General features: G+C 35.2%; 1 protein-coding gene and 1 pseudogene across 1 annotated transcript; both read left to right on the top strand.

Annotated features, from left to right (window-relative positions):
• On the top strand, positions 3,718 to 4,085 carry LOC109129935 (defensin-like protein 32). Its single transcript, XM_019238982.1, has 2 exons — positions 3,718 to 3,781; positions 3,916 to 4,085. The coding sequence occupies exons 1-2, from the start codon at positions 3,718 to 3,720 to the stop codon at positions 4,083 to 4,085; spliced, it is 234 nt and encodes a 77-aa protein (XP_019094527.1).
• On the top strand, positions 5,400 to 6,155 carry LOC104759724 (annotated as a pseudogene).

Raw genomic sequence — 15,447 nt, 5'->3', positions numbered from 1 at the left:
AGTGTGAGAGTTGATTCTAATTTATTGCTGAATTTTGGGAATGTAGAAAGTGTTACGTTTTTTGACTATCCATAAATGGAATCATACAAAAGAGAGGTGGTTGACTATCCATATAAGGAGTTATATTTTTTTAAAACATATGAATATTCTTGGAGTTATGACAAAAGAGAAAATTAAAAGCAAATAGTAGGATATTTTTAGAGTTATGACAAAGGAAAAAATATAAATGGAAATCGTGGAGTTATGTATTGGGGAAAATTTATTGACTATGAATTGATTAAATTTGTAAACTTAATCACCATCACATTTAATTATTATCACTATGAATCCTCTGCAGGGTCTGGGGTGGTGGTGTTGTAGTGATGAAGATTCGACGCTTCTTCTGGGAGCACGGAGTCAGAGGCGCGGTCCTACATCCTTACATGCAGAGCTACAAGCCTTGATCTGGGCTATGGAGTCGCTATTGGCGGCGGGAGTTATCTGCCAGAGCTTCGAGACAGATTGTGCAGAATTGGTGACGATGGTGCAGACGCCTGATGATTGGCCAGCTTATTTTAATCTGTTGGAGGAGTTATTTTTGCTCAGATCACGCTTTCCTTCCTTCTCCCTGACCAGGATCACTCGAGAGTTCAACATAAGGGCAGATTGTCTAGCCCGTTCTTCAAGATCTTTATTTTCGAAAAATTCCTTTGTAAACTCTTTTCGTCCGGTTTGGGCAACCAATCTTGGAGTTATCTTTTAATTTAATTAATGTTTGGTTGGAAAAAAAAAAGTAAAATGAAAAAGAAAAAATAATAATTAATGCAAATCAACCAATAAGGAGAAACCAAAACGGTGGTGAATTATCCCCAACAGATAACTCCACGATTTGTGATTAATGCAAATCAACCAATAAGTTTACAAATTATTATATATACTAATATGATGTTAGTAATTTTAAAATTTGGCACCAACATGTTCGTAAAATTATTGTGGTGAATTGGTTGTGTATGAAGGTTAATTAAAACGGTTTGGGCTTCTAATGTAATTTGTAAATGAAGGTTATCTAATGGATTGGACTGAAGGTTTTTTTTGTGTTCTTTCAAATCCATTCTCTTTTCCGATCGTTTTTTTTTCTGGACAAATCCGATCGTTTTCTTTAGTTACATGACTCAACAATCCAGAATTGTTGACCCGAGCTATAATTTTGATGATGAATCGGAAGATTACTACTACTGTAAGAGAAAAATTCAGGTAATATCATTCACTATGTCGATGTAAATCATCTTCCTCAATTGACTGCAACAATCATCAATCTATAGAACTTAATCTGAAGGGAATTTAGTCAAAAGTACCACATTTGGATATAAACTTTTCAAATATACCACAATCTAAAACTCATTTTCTATTCTACCACAATTGACATGTAGAATGACGTAAATACCCTCTTGTTTTGTAGTGGAAAATTAGAATTAATTGTGTATTTTTTTTATGACCACAAAACTGAACATGCTGTCATATTGTACTATGACTGTATTGGCATTTATTGTGGACGGGTGAGCAGTAAATGAGTTGTAACTGGTTTATAAAATAAAAATTAAATCTTAATATATGTCATGGTCTGGTCATGAAGGACAATATACTATATTGTGGACAATTAATTGATTAATTGTCCACTAGATTTTAGTATTATTTTGAAATGGACAAGTTGTGAATGTTAACTATTGTAGTTGTCTACGCAGCAATATTGTTACCACAGTTGTCCACACTTGTATATAATGAGTGGACAATAAAATCTGCTAAGTTGACTACAAATACTGAATCTAAAAAACAAAGGAAAGATTGGAGAACAACAAAAATTGGTCCAAGCAGAAAAATATATATTTTCCTAATTCATATATTTTAGTAACTTGTCCACACATTTATATATATGGAGGACAAGTTATTGTGGACAATTAATTGTCAAACTTGAATCTAAAAACTAATGTTAATTAAGGGGACAAAAAACAATTAATAGACAAAACATATCATACTGAAACTATTGTCCACAGAAAAGTTGATAGAAAAAGTCAAAACATTTTTTTTTTAAAAAAACAAGTGGACAGAGTCCTTCATAGTTTTAACCGTTGTTTGGATGTTTGGAAAAAAAAGGTTGAAAACAATTGTTTGGATTTTCTGAATTTGGAGAGAGACTTAATGGAAGAATAAAGCGTTGAGTGTTGTTTGAACTATTATTTTTAATTTGGTCTGACAAAAGTAGAGAAGACTTGACAAAAAAAAACTAGAATTTATAAAATCATTTTTAAATGGTTAAAGGAAGGAAGAAGATAAGGGTTATTTTAGTCTTTTTAAGTTCTGCTTGTGGTAGTTCTGAAAAACAGTTATTAAATGTGGTAGAATCAATAAGAAAGTTTTTTGAATATGGTAGAATTGTTAAAAAAACTCTAATATGAACTCATGCTGTTTTGTAAGGACATATTTCTCTTAGATAGGCAAATGCAACAGCCACCGTGTTTGGAAGACGGTGAAGGATTTGGTTTGGTGATATATTTGATTGACGATGGGAATGACATATATGTAATGGTTGAGTTTATGATAGGGTTTTGTTACTACAATACGATTAAAAGTCTTGATTATCAAGTTTGCAATATATTGTGGGAAAATGTCATTTAAACCATGAACTTTCAAATTGTGGCCATTTAAACCATGAACTTTGTTGTAGACCATTTAAAACATCAACTTTCGTTGACTATCTTTTTTAAACATTAAGTTTTGTTGACCAAGCCAAGAAATACATGCGTTAAATCCGATAACCGAGCAACTAACATACGTTACTATATAGTTTGATAGTTTAAGCTATATTTTTGGGATGTTTACCGTCATGATTTGATTTGATGAGATTATGTTTGATTAACTGCATATTATTAGTATTTATTTTAATTAGATTTCCGTTTTCGTTTATTTTGGGACATATATATATATATATATATATATATATCCGTGTATACATATATTTTGCATTTATTAGTCGGATCTGTTTCTTCTCCTACCTTAACAATTAGCAAACAATATCGGATAAGTGTAATTGGGTTTCAATTTTATGATAAAATTATCGGATCAGAAAAAAATATTTGTGTGTGTTTATTTGTGTGTAATTACACTTGATCGGATTAGTGTAATTGTTTGCCCAAACTGTTTATTTGTGTGTAATTAAGATGATCGGATCGGCAAACAATTACACTTGCATTTATTTGTGTGTGTTTCAATTTTTGTTTGTGTGTGTTTGATATTTGTTACAATGAGGGCAACCGTAGAAATCGTTTGAGAAAAAAGAGGATGGCACAAAAATGTACTCCAAAAATGTTAAGATAGCTTACAAAATTTTTATGATCTAAAAAAGAATACAAGGTAAGTCAATGACTCAATTGGGAAAATTGTTACCGAAAACCTCCTGTCAATGATAAAAAAAAAATGTTTCCTCTTTTACTAAAAAGACTAGTTACTTAAAACAGAAAAGTCAAATTAAATCATAAAATCAAAGGTGTGTAAAATGTAAATATAACAAGTATTCAAAGTCAAAAACACATCTTACTGTTTAAGCAAATGAAGCTGGATACATGAATCCGAACATTCTACATTTGTCAAAGGTTTTGAACTATTTGTATTTCATATGCTAAAATCGAAAAAAATATCAAACACACACAAACAAAAGAACACATCAAAAGAAAAAGGATCAAAATGTCTTCATCAGGAAAATTTGTTTTTCTTGTGTTCTTATGTCTGGTTGTTCTCTCCATCCCAAGTATGCAAAATTCCTTTAAAAGTTTGTGTATTCTATTTAATAACGCATGCATATAGTCTATCAGCATAGTATAGTCGTTTATATTGCATAATATTGTCATTAAACTGATTTCTTAAAACCAATATAAGTTTGAGGATCTACAAAAACAAAACATATAGATGGAAGGAAGCCTCTGTTGATAGGTTCCTGCATAGAGTTCCCAACAGCAAAATGCAACAAGACATGCATTGAATCACACTTTTCTGGTGGAACATGCGTTCATGTTGGGCAAAGCCTTGACTTTGTATGTGTCTGTTTTTCTTAATATCTGATATATGATATATGTTTAAGATATTTCATGAGTGTTTTAATTATTTTAATGAATTAGGTTGCGATAGAAAAAAAAATTGTTCAGACAATTTTATTAATGCAACTCCTTTAAAAAATAAAAAAATTCAGTTACAAATGCAGAACATATCTTCATTCAATAAATTGAATCGGTCTAAGTTTGTAATTGCCATCGTGATCAATCAAATGTAAACCAATAAAATAAACAAAGAACAAAAAAGAGTTAACCAACTAATTGAAAATATCGAATATTTCGTTCCTATATAATCAACTTGAATTGCAAACTTGATGAGTGTAGAATCTACAAAAGTTTTGATTGTTTTTTAAGAATATTTTTACGTTTTCATAGAAAATCATGCATCAAGGGGATATAGTTTGGGGGTTAATATAAAAACTCAATACACGAAAGTATGATCTGTCCAGTGTCCACTATTGTGTCTTTAATCACTATTTTCTCATAACCTAATAGACAAAAATTACCATCAAATCGATCAAATTATATATAAGTTTTAAATGATATAGAAATCATCAGTACAATAAAAGAAGAAAGTGTTTATTTTCAGAGCATCGCATCTCAGCTTTTGTACTGAAGCAGCAGAGAGTGACACATCAGTTAAAATGAATGTCCAATCAAATTAAAACGATTAATAGACCTAAGAATAATATTTGGTGACTCATAATATTTGCCGACTAGGTTTCCTGTCAAAGGAATATATATATATATATATTTTTTCTGATTTGTGACTTCTTTTTCTCACTTCTAAAATGTCCCTCGATGTCTCCGTAGCAAATTGATGCTTCTTCATCCTCATCTGTTAAACTTCAATCTCCCTCATATCTCTTCACGATATCGTTTCAAATTCGTTGGTTTGGATTTGGATCTTGAAAGGGTTTTTGTGTTATCTATTTTGAAGTTATCGTCATCTTCTTCGATTGCTTTTTAGATATTGCTTTTTGGGTTTATGTTTTGTGTGGTAGTTACAGAGATAAGCTTACAAATGGGTCACGCATTGTTTAGTTTTGATTTGATTCTTTAGTTTTAAAACCAAATATCTCATCAGAAAACAATTAACAAGGAGTGATAAGAAAAAAAAAAAAAAGAAAAAGGTGGTTTTTATTTGAGAAAAGAGTTTCAGTGACAAAGTTTGAGTCAAGATTAGGTCAATTGACTTGTCTCCCTACAATGTCATCATTTGATATATACTTAGGTTCCTCAAATAACAAATGGTAAAAATTTATATCATATAAAGTTTATAGGAACTATATGCTGAGATTGGAGAGCAGAAAAGGGATGGGCGTCCAAATAATATTCATTCACTTTGACAGGAATGGGCGTCCAAATGTAAGGTTTGTTTTATTTTTGCTCTGGTTTTATTTGTTCTTTACTGTAGTCCTGTGATTTTTGACATATGATGTTCTGTGTCAATTGTCATACAGGACTCGGCTGAAGTTGTGTATATGAGAAGAAGTGATGCAATGCTAGCTATGAAGAATTATAACAATGTACTCTTGGATGGAAGGCCTATGAGACTGGAGATTCTTGGTGGAAGTACTGAGGCTGCTCCTGTTGCAGCTCGGGTTAATGTAACCGGATTGAATGGAAGGATGAAGAGGAGTATCTTCATTGGGTATGTTGCCGTCTCTTGGTCTGTTTTCTTAAAAAAAAAATAGTTTTGCATTTGTGCTGAAGTGAATGGATCACTGATTCTTGCAGTCAAGGAGTTAGAGGTGGGAGAGTAGGAAGATGAAGAGGCTCATGTTCTTCTATGAGACGCCCTGCACCGTAAGTGTTAAAAAGGAGCTTGCATTGATTCATATGGGCGGATGATGCATCGAGTTTATCATCTTATTCATATTGTTTATGTGTGGCAGCCAACAAAACCAACAGGGAGGTGGTCGAGGCGGGCTTCGTGGTAGAGGCCGAGGTTCCAGTGGTGGCAGAGGGAATAAAAGCGGCCGAGGCGGAAAGAAGCAGGTGGAGAAGTCGGCTGCGGACCTTGTCAAAGATCTCGAAAGCTACCATGCTGAAGCTATGAACATCTCTTAGGCAAAGCAAGACTTCACATTCGTCATGTACTTTTGTTCTTTTTGTCTCCTCTACTAATACATCAGATGTGCCAAAAGTCTGGTTTGGTTTGGTTTCGATTAGGATGCTTTGCTTTTGTTTTTCTCTTTTCTTGCTTCACTTTTACAGTCGCTCCCTTTGGTTATTGAAGTAAACGAGATTTAGTTTGTAAATGAAAAAAGCTCTTACTTTAGTTATTTGCTTTGCTTGATTCCAATTGCTAAACTGTACTTGAGCTGAATTAATTAGGTTCGACATAATTTGTTTTCCTCCGAATTTGCCATTTTGTTTTCTTTTTAACATGTTCCAAAAACACTTGCCTTATATCTTTTTTTTTTTGGACAAAGAAGGTTAAATATCCACTGATAGTTATATAGTTGCAGTTTTTTTTCTCTCCCATTCCCGAATATCGAGAACTCCGCAAAACTCAACAACTTCGACGCAGACGAAGCTTCGGCTCGCTGGCGTCGGGACTTTGGTCTTGTATCTGTTTTCTCTCTCACGGTTTGTTCCCTGTTACTTTTCTTTTGGTCCTTTGCTCAATCATCTTGGAAATCTCAGGAGTATGCCCCCACCCCATCTCTCCCGCCGATAAGCTTCAATTCTCTATCCTCCTCCGAAGATAGATGACGGGGGAAGAATCCGGTGACCCTCGTCTCGTCTCAACTCTTTCTCACAAGCCTTATGAAGAATCTCGCAACTATAAAGCCCCGCCAATCTCTGAGATCTGGTAACATGCTTATGATGGATGAGCTTCTCAGTCCGAAGCTAGAGGCGAAATTGCAGGGAGGTTCTGCTTCCCGGAGTGGAAGTCCATGGCAACGAGTAGCTGAGCCGACGTTGAAGAGGCTAACCCTGATTCCCCCCAACCTCCCCTTTTGAAGCTCCTATGTTTCAGGCCTCCAACGCCCTTTCTTTCACTGGTGTGTAGCGGCTCCGATCTGATTGCATACCTGCCCCAGGGCGGATTTAAATCTCTCTAGCCCCTCTTCCTCCAGTTTCATTCTATTTAAGCCCCCTAATAAAAAATATATATTTAAATGTTTTTTTGTTCAGATAATTGGTAAAAGACTATTAAATTTAGGATTTTTGACATATTTACAGACCCAACCTCATTTTGGATCTAGATCCATATTAGTTTCGGATATCCATATTAATTTTGGATCTTTTAATCTCCAAATCCATCAAAACCCTAATTTCATTCTCTTTTTTTTGTTTCTCGTCTTCTTCTTCTCCGACTTGGGTCGACGGCCACAGAAGAGGATCAGTCTCGTTTCATCTTCTTTTCTTCTCTCTTCTCCCAAAACTCTTTCGTCTTATTCCTCTCTTTTCTCTCAATCTTCTTTCTTCTTCTCTTTGGAGAAATCCACCGTGAGAAATCGAATTTTGCTGTCCGTTTTCTCTCAGCTGCCGATTATTGTAAGCCATTCTTTTTGTTTCTTTCTTTTGATCCCTAATTTTGACTGATTGTTGGGTTTAGTTCTATAAATTGTGTGATAAACGGTATGAATTTTGTGAGTTTTGAGTTTGGGATTGTGTTTGGGAAATGTGTTAAAAACGCATTATATTTCTTATACGAGAACATGTGAGTTTGTGTTTGTCTTCGGATTGAGTTTGTGTGTGTGAGTTTGAGTTTGTGTTGGATTTTGAGTTTGTGAGATTGTGTGGGTTTGAGTTTGTGGGAGTTTATGTTCAGTTTGTTTTTGTATTTGGATTATTTGAGTTTTTATCTCTTGTTGCTTTCGGTAATGAGATTGTATGAGTTTTATGTAGATAATGAGACTTCTTTTTAAATTTTGTTTCTGACCAGGAGGTAATTAGTATATCAATCTTTTATTTTGTTTAGTACAACATATTACAACTAGGTACAACTATGCAGTGACACTTAATTTCTTTGTAAAATTGTGTTTGTATTTCAGGAAACAGAGATGGATACGGAGGAGGAAAGAAGGAACTAGTGCTGGTGATACAGGAACAAGAACAGAAAAAGAAAGAAAAGTTGAAATTCAGATGGGAGAAAGAACAGGAACGAGACCAGCTGTGAGTGATATGCAAGAAGGATTTGAGGTTCAGATGAGAGAAGGAATAGAAAAAGAAGGAGAAGGAGAAAAAGAAGGAGAAGGAGGAAAAGAAGGACAAGGTGAGCCAGCTGGTGATGGTGAAGGAGAAGAAGAAGGAATGGAAAAAGAAGGAGAAGGAGAAGAAATAGAAAAAGAAGGAGTTGGGAAGAAGGTGAAGGAGAACATGAAGCTTCGAGAGAGCCAACTGATGATGGTGAAGGAGAACATGAAGCTCCCAGAGAGAAGAGGAAGCTCCGTCCGTCAAAGTTCATCACTACTCCTTTCACGGCTGCGAAAAAAACGAAGAAGTGATATTTGTTTGTGTAGTTTTGAAAACTTGTCTGGATATCAAACTTGTCTTTTGTGTATCCTTTATTATGTAACTGATTTTAGGTACAACTGGTGTTTCTAGGGACAACTATGTTCTTGGGTTATTTTGTTTTGGGTTTATGGATTATCCTGTGTTTATTATGCAACTGATTTTAGGTACAACTGGTGTTTCTAGGGACAACTATGTTCTTGGGTTATTTTGTTTTGGGTTTATGGATTATCCTGTGTTTATTATGCAACTGATTTTAGGTACAACTGGTGTTTCTAGGGACAACTATGTTCTTGGGTTATTTTGTTTTGGGTTTATGGATTATCCTGTGTTTATTATGCAACTGATTTTAGGTACAACTGGTGTTTCTAGGGACAACTATGTTCTTGGGTTATTTTGTTTTGGGTTTATGGATTATCCTGTGTTTATTATGCAACTGATTTTAGGTACAACTGGTGTTTCTAGGGACAACTATGTTCTTGGGTTATTTTGTTTTGGGTTTATGGATTATCCTGTGTTTATTATGCAACTGATTTTAGGTACAACTGGTGTTTCTAGGGACAACTATGTTCTTGGTTTTTTTTTTGTTTTTTTTACTATTATTCTGGTACAACTGAGTAAAGTTAAGCACAACTACGTATCTGTTACAACTGATATTTTGTCCTTTTGCGCCGTCAAAAGTCTACATTGTGACACCTGGCGCCGTCAAAGAACATCACATGTATAAAAACTAATTGTTTGCGCCATCAAAGAACATCACATGTATAAAAACTAATTGTTTGCGCCGTCAAAAATTCATTTAGTTGTCCAGTTGTACATAGTTGTACTTAAATTAACATAGTTGTTCTTTGTTCTAAAAACCACAAAAATTAGTTGTTCTTCACTCTAGATCAATTTTTTCTAGTTGTACTTATGATATTACATAATTAGAATAGAATCCCTATGTCATCTTGTATATAAATGTTTGAAATCACCATTATTTCTTGAATCTCATAATTTGTGGTCATTATATACAAAGAAACTCTAAAATACTAAGGTTGTTTATTGAAGAATTTGGATTTCTATGGTGTAGATTTATTTGTCACATGTGAAGTGGATTATGTTAAAATTTTGTGGTTGTTACATACAAAGTAACCTTAAAAGACCAAATTTTTATATTTTGGTTCTAAGTTTTCAAATTTAATTTTATATTTTGGTAATAGACTATAGTTGTACCGGTTGTACCTAGTTTTACCAAGACAGGACAACTCAATCAGAAACAGAACAAATACAAACACCAACGTTCCTAAAATCATCAATCAGAAATCAATTTGTTCCACCACTACCATTCGTTCCACCAACTACCATTCGTTCCACCAACTAGAGCAATCTCTTTATTCACTCCATCAATTAGAGCAATCTCTTTATTCGCTCCACCAGTATCATTTGCTCCACCAGTATCATTCGCTCCACCAATTAGAGCAATCTCTTCATTATTTGGAAGATTTCTTGTTGCCAAATCCTTTATCAAAACTTGATCAAACCCCTCATTTTCATCGATCCCCTGATTTTGTTCTTCATTATTGGTAACTTCGACATGCAAAACACTTCTAAACCCTTCTTTAGACACATCCTTTAAATAACACACAACATCTTCATCATCTCGAATATAATTTGGTATTCCCTTATAGTTTGGGAATGAGAAGGGAAAGTAACTAACTCTCAGATTTTTCATAGCCACAGCTACCTTTATCTTGCTGCATATCTTCTCAACCAACTTAGCATATGATACATCACTAGATGATGTCTTCATAAGAAAAGAATACACTTCCTTATCTTCTCTTGAAATCCATCGTACATCTTCTCCAATACTTGAATAGTATCCATCATAAAGAAAGCGTATGATTGCAGTCTTTGGCATTGTCACCTGAAAAAGAAAGAGAAAGAGAACAGTCAATTTCCATTTTTTAGTAGCAGTTCATAAACATAGTTGTACCCATGTGTCTCAGTTGTACCAAATTTCTGGATCCTTAATTTCCTACATAGTTGTACCCATATGTCTCAGTTGTACCAAATTTCTGGATTCTTAATTTCCTACATAGTTGTACCCATTTTTCTCAGTTGCACCAAATTTTTGTCCCAGATCTGAAATCCCCAAATTTGTTTACAGAATCCGGCATTCAATCTCAAATTCAACATTTCTCAATCATAATAACCAACGCAAGACCTTAATCCACTAAGAAAACAAGTCTACTAACCTTAACAAGCATAAAGACCAAATAAATTTACAAATCTACAATTTAAAGCCCAGGTCTGTTCCTCTATTCTTATTACAATCGACATCTCAGTGGTTAAATCTTTGCTCTACTTATGGCGAAATCCATTGGAGCTGCAAAGTCTCTCTGCTGAATTGGTGTTGTTTAATCCATTTTGAAATCCTGTGGTCTCAACACTCTTTGGTAATGTTTTGCGACAAATTGTTCTGGTTGGCACTCTTCCGACCGTATTTATCTGATTGTAGAGTTTGTCTAATCAGAGATGCCTATACTGCTGTTCTGTCAAGTATTATCTATTTGAGTCCGTTTGTTCCTGCTTGGTCAAGTCGAAGTCTCCTTGGTAGCAGAATAATGGCTCCCCATGATTTACTTGATGGCTATTTGAGTCGATGTCAACTGACCAATTTTGCTTGGAGGGCTGCAACACTGAGCTGTAATAGAGATTATGAACCAACAATTGTTTTGATTTCGCTGCTTGCACCCTTGGCCCCCGTATCCTCTCTACCACCATCAGAACGACTCTTTCAGCATCAACTTCTATCCAGGTTTGGTCTGCACTCTACTCTTTTCCATCCTAATCAACCATTGTGTAGCTTGATGGTATCATCTGTTCGAAGACTGCATTTGAACGTTAAGCCACCAATGGTCCTAGATTGGCCAAAGAGTTATTTGGCAACCCTGTTTTTAGAGTCATCTAGGGAAGACCCTTTCGAAGGAGATAAATCGACGGAACCTGGCATTATGATCCCGCCCCTATGGAGCGGTGGTTACTGGTGTGCCCTCAGTCTCTCCTCTACTTCCCGCCTAATTTCCGAGCTAGCTAAATTGCATCTTATCAACTTGCTGAAGTCCTTACATAAAAGCTTAAAGAATTGTGGCATTATGACCTCAACTCCTAGAAGTAGTGGTTACCTCAATCTCTTCAAGCAAAGCCTACCCAACCTTAAATCTGCAACCTTCAGTCCAGTTACAACTAACCAGAGCTCTATCCACCTTGCTCAACCCATTGACAAAGCCCTACTTCGTGTAGACTATCTCATTCTAATGAGATCTTCAGCTTTGCCTTATTTAACGCTGCTCCGTCTTCGACTCAAGACAGTGGCCATCTTTCCATTCAGCGACTTGCTCATGAATGATGCATCGATATTTCTTGATCTCACAGGTTCCAATTTGTGTTCTAGCTTCTGGTTCATAGCTCTACTGGTTCATAGCTCTCAAGCTCCCACCATCGACTGCTCCTATCTATCTCTTTATCCTTGTTGTTGTAAGCTTTGGGGATCTTCCCTTTATGTTGTTGATTAAACAATTCCTCTTATCTGTATGCTGGTTTTTATTCTAATGGAATGAAAACACTTGCCTTATATCTAAAACGAACAATTCGGAAAAAATTATGACCATCAAAATGTTTTCTTGTGTTTTGGTTGTGTACAAAAATTCGAATCCAACACAAACAGCCTCAACTCTAACTCCAATCCCACCCTAAGAAAAGTTAAAAGAACACTTCTCGAAACCAAAAAAAAAAAACAATCTTATGTCCGAATCACAAGACAGTGGCAAAGTTCAAATTTATCACTGCGAAAATGCTCCATATACCCCGACTGTAATATAACTCGTTCTGTATTCTAGAGCTCGTTGTCGAATTTGCCGATGGTGCTGTTATGTTCACTGACGTCCCGTTTCTACCATTACCGCGACTGCAATCCAATAGAAAAACAACGATTAAGGGTAAGAAGATACCTGAAACAAGAAGACTGGGCTATCCCTGAAGCAAAGGGTAAACCATGGAGACTCCATTTTTACTTTTTTTTTTAGCACAAACACAGGCTTATATCACTTGCCCTGTTTTGAAAATGAGTGACTGAGCTTATCTCTGTTTCAGTGTTTTGAGTGGGTTTGTCGAACTGGTGCGTTGGTTTTTTTAGTGCGCAGTCATGATGTTGGTTGTGATCTTGAAGTTATTAAATTAGACTTGGAATTAGTTATTGATTCGTATTCATGAGATCGTAAACATAGTTTTTTTTTCTTTTTTTCTTTTAAGTTAAAAACTGGAGGTTTTATTATTAAATTGTTAGTTCGGGTTTAGTATAATTATTGAAATGAGCAAAGCTATTTTCCAAAACTTAGTTAAAAATATAAAATATAAATTTTATGTGTCTACATAATATGTGTTTTAAAAAATGTGTTTACAAAAAAAATTATATAAAAATGGAGTTGTTATTATTAAATAGTTATGGTTTAGTTTAATTATTAAACTGAGCAGAGCTATTTTCCAAAACTTAGTTAAATATAGAAAATATGAATTTGATGTGTCTACAGAAAATGTGATCTTTAAAAAATGTGTTTACAAAAAAAGAAACTATACTAAAACATAATATGGTGCATTGTTATGCTCATATATGTGGTTGGTGTTCTTCAAAAATTATCAGGATGAAGCTATCTCAAATCCTAGAAAAATATCGAATTGGTTTCACAAAAATATATAGACTCAATAACTAAAAGCTTTGTAGTCACTTTTAAAATTTCAGAAAATATAAAAAAAATAATTACCAATTGAAAATATAATATATGTTTACGTTTGCAACATTATCTTTCTCATTACAAATAAAGAATATAATTATAATTACAAAATTTAGCCACACAAATAACAAAATAATTCCGATAAGCAAAAGACACTACAATCTAAAAGTGAAGGTAAAACATCAAATACTAAATTTTATTTAATTACTACAAATTATATTTATAATAAGATAAATGAATTTAGAAAGATATCTCGCGGCGTAGCGACTAGGTTTTTGTAGTTTTTGTATATTCAGAACAAAGGTCGATGTTCCTCCAGGCACCAATGAGATCACAAAGTGACACTGCACATACATGAATATATGTTTTTGTTAATGGAGAACCAAGTTGTAAGTCTCCAACAAGTTAAGGCTAAAGTGAGGGTGGTATTTGCAGATATGCATTAATTTCTTTCTTTATTTACTGTTCAATAGTTGCTGAGTATATGCTTGACAATTGTTTGTGATGTAGAATTTTCTATGATGTGTTTGAATTATCTGGATTAGGGATTTGTAGAACTTATTTTGGATCTTTTGAAGGGATCTTCAAAATTTTATTATATGAGACTATGCTTTTGAACTCTTTTTTTTTTTTTTTTTTTTTGAACTCTTTTTATTGGAAGTGGTTTAGTATGTTGAGTTTATTATTTGAATTTGTAAAATGATGGATAGTGAATTAATTTTTTACTGAAGACTGAACTATGATCTTGAATGTATTATGAGTATTGTCTTATAAGGGCATTAGCAAGTGGGAGTTACTTTAAACAGTGATTTGTACTCTTTAGCTTTATGAGAAGGGGCTGCTTAAATGTCTGCCTATACATGTTGGTCTATTCGGAAAAAATTAAATTTATAATGATTGTCCATAGGTTGTATGAGCTGTGATGAGAAAGCTAACAGACTAAAATTACAAAACAGCCCGCAGCGTAGCGGGGGTACTATCCTATGCCATTTAAATACAACATGTAAAACGAATAAATGATACTAAACACGTTCGACGAAAAATAAAAGTGCTCTTTGATTTCCATACAGAAGTCTTAAATTATTTATTTCATGTATGTAATAAATAACATCTACTATAAATTTTTTTTTAATAACAAAGATAATTCATCCATTCAAACTAAAAACGGGTAATTTTCTTTGAAAGAAAACTAGCATGTAGTGTAACAACCTGTCCCATGGACCCTGCTAGCCTCACTGCTAGCCCACTAGCCTCACTGCTAGCCGCCCTAACGGACCCCAAGCTGGCCCTGCAGGGCATTGATCCTAACCCATCACTGTGGATATCCCAATCCACCAGTAGGTTATTGGTGCGCCAGACGTTCCTCGAACTCTGGTCCTCACCCTTTAACAACCTTCCCACAGGACAAGCTGTCACCAATTGACCTGCAGATCAAACTAGCCTCACTGCTAGTTGCCCCCATAGGCTGGCCCTGCAGGGCATCGATCCTAACCCATCTGCAGCTCAATTGGTGGCAACTTGTCCTGTGGGAAGGTTGTTTAAGGGTGAGGACCAGGGTTCGAGGAACGCTTGGCGCACCAATAACCTACTGGTGGATTGGGATATCCACAGTGATGGGTTAGGATCGATGCCCTGCATGGCCATCTTGGGGTCCGTTTGGGTGGCTAGCAGTGAGGCTAGTGGGCTAGCAGTGAGGCTAGTGGGGTCCACGGACAGGTTGTCACATAATCAATTGGTGGCAACTTATCCTGTGGGAAGGTTGTTAAAGGGTGAGGACCAGGATTCGAGGAACGCCTGGCGCACCAATAACCTACTGGTGGATTGGGATATTCACAGTGATGGGTTAGGATCGATGCCCTGCAGGGCCAGCTTGGGGACCGTTAGGGCGGCTAACAGTGAGGCTAGTGGGCTAGCAGTGAGGCTAGTGGGGTCCACGGACGGGTTGTCACATGTAGTAGAAGAGCTTGCATGGGAAAAGATAGATACTCGTCATATGCCATATTTGCAAGACAATCAGCACTGGGGGTGGATATTTGGGTATCTATTCGGGTTCCGGTCGGGTTTTTTTGTTTAGAGAAATAGGACATATTTGGAATTTTTAAAAGTTTGGATCGGGTTCAGAT

Source organism: Camelina sativa, chromosome 17 (genome assembly GCF_000633955.1).
Source record: "Camelina sativa cultivar DH55 chromosome 17, Cs, whole genome shotgun sequence".
NCBI lineage: Eukaryota > Viridiplantae > Streptophyta > Magnoliopsida > Brassicales > Brassicaceae > Camelina > Camelina sativa.
This window is presented reverse-complemented; position numbering and strand designations above follow the sequence as displayed.